This window comes from Lethenteron reissneri, chromosome 30, assembly GCF_015708825.2.
Source record: "Lethenteron reissneri isolate LAM-NWPU_2019-01 chromosome 30, ASM1570882v1, whole genome shotgun sequence".
NCBI lineage: Eukaryota > Metazoa > Chordata > Hyperoartia > Petromyzontiformes > Petromyzontidae > Lethenteron > Lethenteron reissneri.
In genome coordinates, this window is record NC_083808.1 from 1,675,086 (window position 1) to 1,684,161 (window position 9,076).

General features: G+C 48.1%; 1 protein-coding gene across 3 annotated transcripts in view; it reads right to left on the reverse strand.

The window, feature by feature from the left end:
- Window positions 1-9,076, reverse strand: part of LOC133349368 (F-box and leucine-rich repeat protein 13-like) — a 36,771-nt gene that overhangs the window by 4,371 nt on the left and 23,324 nt on the right. For all 3 annotated transcript variants that reach the window (XM_061562733.1, XM_061562734.1, XM_061562732.1), the window contains exons 13-20: window positions 8,243-8,341; window positions 6,568-6,688; window positions 5,080-5,242; window positions 4,426-4,545; window positions 3,982-4,108; window positions 3,239-3,322; window positions 2,536-2,670; window positions 640-803 (exon numbers count right to left, since the gene is read on the reverse strand). In XM_061562733.1, coding sequence (XP_061418717.1) covers window positions 640-803; window positions 2,536-2,670; window positions 3,239-3,322; window positions 3,982-4,108; window positions 4,426-4,545; window positions 5,080-5,242; window positions 6,568-6,688; window positions 8,243-8,341 — 1,013 coding nt within the window. The remainder of the gene's footprint in view (window positions 1-639; window positions 804-2,535; window positions 2,671-3,238; window positions 3,323-3,981; window positions 4,109-4,425; window positions 4,546-5,079; window positions 5,243-6,567; window positions 6,689-8,242; window positions 8,342-9,076) is intronic.

Here is a 9,076-nt window from a genome sequence, read left to right on the forward strand (position 1 = left end):
CAAGACGGTGACGTATGGACAGATATAGGAGGCCCTTAGCAAGCAGGGAACACACACTTGGCGCGCAACTGAAATCACAGCAGGCTTGGGAAAGTGTCTGTACTTGTGCAACCAGCGGCTGAACTTCTCACCGAATATTTTCCAGGTCGCTGGTAGACTGGAATAGGTGGCACGTGACTCGTAGCTACCGCGAGTGAGAATTACACCCGATGTGGGTCGCCGAACCATGCAGACTCGAGTGAAAATAAGCCACACGCAGTGCCAGGTTGAGCTAGTGTGGGGCCTGTAGCATATGTTATAAAGGGGCCCTAAATAAAAACACATGAAAACACATTTTTTACTTGTGTAGTAAAGTAATTGTATTTTTTCATTTGCTATATTGCCAGATTATACGACATCGCCGAACTTAAACAACCAGTCGTTCATAAAAGTTGAAGGCAGTATAGTACTATAGTAATAGAGCAAGTGTAGAATCACTGAACCGGAATAGCATTTAGCGCGGGGCCCTTGAAAATCCGGGACCTGTAACATATGCTAATTGGCTAATTGGATAATCCAGCACTGGCCACGTGTGTAACCAAGCCAGTCAAATGACACCACAGTATGTGACAGGCACTTGTGTGCAAAGGGATTCCATACCTGCTGACCCTGGGGCAGTACAGCATATTGAGGTGTGCGAGCTGCCGGCAGCCTTTCCTCAAGTAGCGAGTGGCCAAGTCTCCCAGCTTGACGCAGCCGGAGAGGTCCGCGATGCGCAGGTAACGACAGACCCCCGACAGATACTGCGCACTCACGTCCGTCAGCTGCACACGGACACGTGGGGGAGCACCGTACGTTCCTGGGGCCGGCAGCTCCTAATACGCTTTTACGCGTAGCAAAAATACACATTATGCATGGAAATATGTACATTTTGTTTGCATGGTGGTTCAGCGATGCAGTAGTTTGCGCGCTGCGTGGTGATACGGCCACTCGAGTTCGATTCCTAACTACGGATAATATTGACAGAGTGGTATCTGAATTGGCGCTGGGCACCCCTCATTCGATCGGTAATGACCGGCGTGGTGATTCCATCAAACCAACCCCCCCTATGACGGAAACAGCCTGTGGAAGGCTTTCATAGGAAAACTGCTGTGCAGCAATTTTTCTGATGTGTGTGCGGTGAAGGAGCGGTCACGTGATCCCCAGGGCCGTGAGTTGGCATCCTATAATGTGCTCCGTCGTGCAGTTTTAATTTTGGGATAAAACTTATTTTAGACTTTCTTTGGTTTAGTCCATCCTGTTAGCAGCTGTCTTAGTTCTGTATTGTTATTCCAATTTTTTAGAATAGTTCAAAGTCATATTACATACGCCCGCCAAAAGTTAGTATGAGAGACTGTACGGTAGAGCATCTATCGAATATACTCATGAGTTCACTTTCAAGTTGCATTTTACCAGCCTGGAAATCCATTTCACTCGCCCGGCATCAACTGGAGAGTTCATTACTCAGACCCAAATCCTTACTGGAGCACTGCGTGGCCTAATTCACTGTGTGCATCTGTCCAGCACTGACATTGCTCAAGTAACTATTCTGTGCCCGATTGTGCCTGTTACCCGGCTATAATAAACACTCCAAGTTGACACCACTCTCGCGTGTGTTCATCTGTTGGCAGATGAGTTATTTAAAACTTTGGTGCCGTGCACCAAATCCTGAAGTGTTAAATAATTTTAACCTTTACACGGTGCCCATTTAAATTGCTACGATACATTTGAGCAAAAATAAATATATATGCCATTCTAGCACAGGAGTGCTCTCAGAATGTTCCCTTTGTAATGAATGATGTTTTCACCTCATTATTGCCTTTGTTAGATTCCCACTTCACCAACTTTGGTGACGAATATCTGAACCAATGGTGGGCCTCCCCTAGATCAACTCAGCCTTAGAGAGTACCTGGTGCAGTGTGCAAGCGTGAGCACTAGAGAGACAAAGGTGGCCACCCCCTTGTGTGCCATTATGGCCTTAATCGATGCTCACAAATAGCATTTGCCCCAACAGTCTGTTAAAAGCTAAGGGGATCTTTGTGTGTGTATGCTATGTATGTGCTTGTACATTTATATGAATTCTCTCTCTGCATCCCAGTGCTTGAAGCACCACTTGGCACTGGACAGCCTATGCACATATCATCCACAATGCGTCAGAGCACGGAAGACAAATCGATGGGTGCCCACCATGCGGGGATTGTGCTCCGTAGTGGCCGTGTGGCAAAATGAATTGTGCTGTACTTCTATGCTCCTACATCTATATTCCAGGCCTTCACCAACCCGCACAGCTAGCGTGGGTGCAGAAGTCAACTAGCCTCCCATGAACCACGCTGCGTGTGTAGGCCCTCATCCAGCAGTGGTACTGGCTGAGATAATGTGCATCAGTCTGCACATGCCTACCTAACCTACCCGAAGTGGCCTCGCTGCACTCTCCAGACACCTCGCGTGTTGGGAGAAGTCCCTGCTCAGTGTCGTGCCTGTGTGCCTGTGTGTGGGGGGGGTACTCTAGTTGGGTACCTGTGCGCAGCCAGACAGATTGAGGTAGGTGAGACGGCGACAGCAAAACACGAGGTTCTTGACCCCGAGGTCGGAGAGCAGCCGGCAGTGCGACACGTCCAGCCGCTCCAGGTCCCGCACGCGCTGGCAGAACTTCTGAAGTTCCGATCGATGCCGCACCACACTCGTATTACATACAGGGGGTCCACAGCACTCTCCTTAATATGCAAAACATCACTTGCGAACGACGGGTAAGTAATAAACATTTCTACAGACCCTTTAGTAAATTCACTGCTGGAAGAGGGCTTCCCCACAACATGGGTCTATCATACTTCACCACGCTGGTCAATGCATGTCGGTGAAAGTGGATAGCACAGACTTGTGGTTCCAAGTTAATGTGTGCTACCTATGTGTGATTTTTTAAATTAGTGCTTCCTTAAGTCCATTGATACTTTTCGGATTTTGTGAGGCACAATATCGAGTAATAAGATATGTGGGAGCATAGATATACAGTACAACCCTAGAGTTTGCCTCACTGCCCTCTGCTGCCTAAAGCATAGGCCCACAGCCTATAATGCCTGTTATGCGTGGTGATCGCAAGTCCAGGCACTATTCAGCCTCCACGCTAATGGGCCTCTGAGATCTGACCAGATCGGATGCACTCTGGTCGAGCTGGTCGTAGGGTAGCTGTTCCTGACCACACTGCAATTTGCAATTTCTGTACCTGCAAGCCAAGGTCTGAAATGGCGACGCACTGCGATATGCAGAGCTCCTTGAGTCTGCTGTTGGTCCCAATAGCTGCAAGGCCCTGTAATGAAACACGTTTGTTTTTAGTACACTTCAATGCGAGCTACGGCGTGTACAGGGCATACAACAGCTGCCCAATTATATTGGCAGCAACCAACAGAGGTTTCTGACCAGTGTGTTCTTGAATGTGAGGGTTTTCGCTCGTTTCCTACGCCATGTTCAGCACAGGACCAAAATAGCATCGACCTTAAACCATACCCTGCCAAAAACATCTGTAAATATAGAAACTTGGTATTTTTATATCTAGAAAGTATTTAAGTGAGTTTCACTACAGATCATTAAAACATCGACTATATTTACATAACATTTAATTAATAAATGGATTTTGTTCATCATAAAACATCATCAGCGATGGTCTATCCACGGCTGGATGAAGGCCTCCCCGTGTCACCATTCGTCAAGTCTTGCGATGTCAATCTATTCCACTCCGACACAAAAGCTAATCTCTCATCGTTCCATCTCCACAGCGGTCATATTCTTTGACGTCTTCGCTCCTTTGGTTGCCATTCCATCGCCAGTCTTCTTATCGGGTTCACATTAAAGGGTTATAGACATAGGCGTCTTAACATGCCCATTGTTTCTGGTCCGAGTGCCATCTAGAGTGACAGATACTGGTCTGGGTGTTTTGTTGGACGGGCCATGGAGTCCGGTGCTGCGCACCTGATCCTGGATGTTGGTGCCCGCCAAGTCAAGCGCGACGAGAGCCGGCATGTTCCCCAGCAGCTCTAGCCCAGCGTCCGTGAGTTGATCGCAGTAGCGCAGGCTCAGGTGAGTCATGCTCTGACACCTGAGCAGACATCAGGAAACAAGCGAGTCACACACGAGGCATTGCCAAAAACTAGCAGCACCTGAATGATTGCTCTACCCCAACATACCACTTCCAAGTCCCTCTATAAGCGAGCCCAAACCCTTGTACCCTCTCACAGAGTTCATCCTACCTTTGTGTAGGTTTCAACACTTGCGCTCTTTAGCTCTCCGATGTACTTTCAAATTGAGCTCACCGTTGGGACTGGCTGTTGCCCAGGAGAAAATTTACGCGACCACCGGTCCACTCTCACAACGAAGTGGTAATCTGTCCAGACAGGGGGTGAGTGCGATTCTCACTTGGGGATCAGCCTCGTCAGGGTGAGGTCGCTCACTCGCACGCAGTTGCTCAGGTTGAGCTCGTGGAGGTGGGCGGCTGCCGCTCCCTCGGTCAGGTGCCTCAGCCCCGCATCGGTCAACCTGGCTCACACACATCGACAACAACGCAGGGCAACCCTATACCGCTGCAGTATGAACAGCATATTCTGCACGCCTTGTAGTAAAGGTGCATTACTTACACATGCAGCTGCTGGCAGCAGGGCCTCCACTAATAGGAGCTCGAGAGAGAGCCCCTCTAGATGGTATTTTGACCGACTCGTCTACGCCGACATCTTAGAAGAGGTGGAAGTATCCACACTTTACCCCAGCCCACATGCACAATCTATCCTTCCATCAACCAGCTGTGCTGAACCCATTTATGCTACTGGGTGGAGAGAGGCTGCAGGTCGGGGGGGGGGGGGGAGGGGTTGCGGGGGAGTGTGGGGGAGGGGTTTTAAGAGACTTGCACCATTGTTTTTACCGTTAAGCCGAACCGGCGACCTCTAAATTGCAAGTCCCGTGTGCTAACCATCACACCAAGACGGCGTCCCTGTCTCGGAGTGACGCAGATTTATTGCAGCGTTAGTGGGTTGGTTGTGGTTAGGTTGAGTGGCAAGGGCTGGAAGGTCGGCTCACTTGGCGCAGTCGGAGACGTTGAGCAGGCGAAGTTGCCGCAGGGCAGACACGGCCTTGAGCGCACCGTCCGTGAGACTGGAACAGCCCACGACCTGGAGGCTGCCGAGCCCCGCGCAGCCCTGGCAGACAGCTCGAACCGCGTCGTCTGACATCTGCTCGTTACCTGCAGGGATAACACTTTCTCAACGACTTCATTTCAGCTGCGTATGTCTGGGTGGGTGACCCAGAAAACACGTCCGCAGCCACATCAAGCACATCTCTCGCTATGACTGTGACTACTTGACACGTGCAGCCTCCCCGTCTACTCACAACCCCAGAAAATATTCAGTGAGACATTTGTCCCTGCTTTGCACCCGTGCACGTCGTGGGAGCTATTTGACCATGATTTCACCACGCTGGTCCTGTGCGAGCTGAAGACACGGACGTTGGAAGATGGGTAAAGTAGAATGGATTCTGCTGCACTATTTTATGCCCACAAAATAGCACAAGCCCAGCAGGCTAGAACACCTCCCTTATGCACGGTGTTCATCCATCCAAGCAGTGTCCAGGCTCGAGCCTGCTAAGCTTCCGAGATGTGACGAGATCGGCCATATTCTGGGTGATTCGGCCATAGGCTCTCCCGCTCACACCACTGGCAAAAGGTAACGTAAGCACAATGTGGCAAGGGCTGCTTGCTGCAGCAGCACAGAACCACACCCCATGGCAAGCAACACATGGCTGGACGAAGCCCCACAAGGGCACTGCCTTAATGAACGTTTCCTGTACGTCTTGTGAATGTAAATACGCTCAGTGACTGTACAACAATATACACCATAATCACGATTATTTTACCCACGGAAGCGTTACCCAGTCTCAAGACTAGTTTTCGTGAGGGTCTGGCATCGAGGTGTTTGGCTAAGACCGTGTTGTGTGGGAGGAAACCAGAGGAACCCTTTAAGAAAATATTTTAATAGAGGGACTGGTACATTGATGCATGATTAAAATACACGTGTGCAGCACTCCAGGTAAGGGTTTGGTTGTTTGAGTAATTCCGTCCTTCGGTTTTGACACTACGCGAGTCAAAAATGTACGTTACTTTGAACTACTTTAAAAAAAAATGCTTGTTCTTACATTACAGCGAAAAGGGCGGATGAAAACCCCATGAATGTTTCTCAAAGAGTCTTCTTACAACGTTTAATTCCAAAAGAAACAAACACCACGTGTTGTAGTTTAGGGGTACACATCACAGAACACCCCCAACACAGGCCCCGAGGGTCACGTGACCACTCAGTCACCGCGAATGCATCAGTTCTTCTCCATCACACGACCTCAAGCTGTACAGCAAATTTGCTGTCTATTATTATGCATTTCACTTAAATGTTGCGTCCAGTACGAGCACATCTGGAGCAATGCACATGCGATAATCTGCTTTTCAGCCACCGTGTGTGCATTGTTACACTCAGAGGAGGGTATGTTTTTATAACGTGTTCCCCGTGCCATGTAACTTGCCTTCGGTCTGAAGGCTCGCAAGTTTGCAGCACTTCGCCACAGCCTTGAACGTTGCGTCGGATATGTGCGGAGAGCCCAGCAGACTCAGGCTCTGCAAGCCGCGGTTCACTTCAATCAGCGGCTGGAATCACAAACAACACATTTTGTTTAAAAAAATATTCTATACCGAGCAGATGACCGAGTTAATATTGTCTGCTTGAGTGCCCCGAGGGATAACGATCTCTCATCAGTTACGTCCTTCACGTGTGGTTTGTGACGCTGTACAGATTACGCAATCGCCGGAGAGAAAACGCAAGAGACATCATATTGACCACTAAGAACCGTGGGCTTGTGCGGGACACGTCGCTAGACGGGATGACGACCGGTGGTCGAGACCAATGCTGGAGCCGCAGCCAAAGGAGGCAGCGTGCACAGGAGTATGCCCACCGAGGACATTGAGTGATGAATGCAGCTCGCGTCCAGGAGTTTTATGGATTCTTTCATCGTTAAATGGCGTGAGATGACGGCTTCAGGGAGGCCTGAACCCAGAAGTGGATATATCATGGCTGATGATGATAATTAGGAAAACGGAACTCAGAGTTTCTATGAATATGTTTATACTTGATCCCTCGTACATTTATCCATTTTTTTAATCCACTTGGGACTCCACCTAAAGTTAGGAACTCAATCCTGTACGGAAAGTAGAAGTATCACGATGGATTGATGCGTCGTTCAATTTTGTTTCGTGTTACTACCAATACACGCGTTGAATCTCGCGTGTAAGAATCAATGATGTTATTAGATTAGCGGATGCAATACATAACGATTGCATGTGGCCCCTCCAGCCAATCTAAATCTTGAATCGAAACGCAACCCTGATTTCGTGACAGTACATTGAAGCGTAGTGAGGAGGGAAATGGGGGGGGGGGGGTGGCAATTATTACTCTGCTAATATTAGTGTATCTAGCATTTGTTTTCAATTAGTATCATTGTGAACCCTGTGGAGACTGTGAGCCCTCTTAGCAACATGCGTTTAAACGGGCACGAATGCTTTACCACTACTTGCTAAACCTCCACAGTAAGTTGCATTTACCATTGTTGCTCAAATCGTGTTATATATCTTAACGTATAAATATAAAAACACAGCCCTTTGTCATTCCACTTCTGGATGAAGGCCTCCCCATGCCGTATCAGTCACGGGGGTTGTTTGGCCGTACTTTGCCATGCCGGTTAGCGTAGATTTGCGATAACGTGCTGCATAAAGCATGAAGGAATCTGGCATCCTTCGCAGAAGATGAATCACCAGCCAACTTGAATGCGTATCCCAACATAACAACACTTTAACCATACCCATAAGATCTTATGGCAGACCAATGCTTTCCAAATGCATCATAGGACAAATTACATAAGCAATGTAACAAAAGAACCCGTTCCCAGTAAATAATCAGTTTCCTGAGCACTGCACGGATCGTTACATCGTTACTAAATTACGTTTACTATCAGAGGTTTGTGCATGTTTTACAAGCATGCATAATTAGAGGAGTTGAAACTTTGCATTGCTTTGGCCCAGATGTTTATTTCTTTGCTATGTTTGTTTTGCAGCCACCCATCATCCTAATTGCTTCATGTAATCTGAATGCTATTATAAGCTGATTGGTAATCACAGGAATGAGCAGAATGCGGTCTCTTTACTCACCAGCAGACATCCGTCTGTTAGCGTGGGGATGTCGTTAAGAACCAGCGAGAGGAGTCCATGGCAATTTGTTGCGATGGACTGAAACGCGTCCACTGATGTCTGAGAAAAGCATAACACCGAACACTTCAAATCCAAGTATACAACTTCATGCCCAGGCATAGCACTTTAAAACAAAGAAATTGGCACGTTTGTTCACGTGACAACTTTATTTGTTTGGCTGTGTCGCGTGGCAGAGGGTGTACAAGCAATGTTGGCATTTAACTGGCACGGTCTGAACCAAAAAAAATCTATTATGAATAGTGGCGTAGACGTTGGGAGCACAGAGGTACAATACGCTACATTTTGCTTAACTTCCCTCTGGTGTCCACCACGTAGGCCCACAGCCCTGTGGCAATCAAGCTCTTGTGCAGCAGGGGTGGTCGCCCACAAAAAGCGCGTCCAGGCTCAACATTTGCCGAGATCCGGTGAGATCGGGCAATGCCTTCTAGGCGATTTGGTCAACGACCGGCAAAAGATTGAGATCAACAAAATGAACAACAAAAGTTTCAAATATTGAGGCGAGGGCTGGCTGCCACATGGCAGGCGGTCTCACGTGGAGATGAGAGGCTGGTATCTAAGCCCGCACACAAGTTTGCAATGCTGCTGCTGCTGCTTCTCATCATCAATTATGCAGTGTGTATAACCCCAATCCTCAATAACAACCAAATAAATCCGGAGCCTTTCACGAAATAGTCTTCTGTGCATCATTGTGGTTTCATACATCAAATGTTGAAAAGTAAACGTTCACAAATGTCTGGTATTTTCAATAAGGTGTTATTTTTCATGGATAATAAG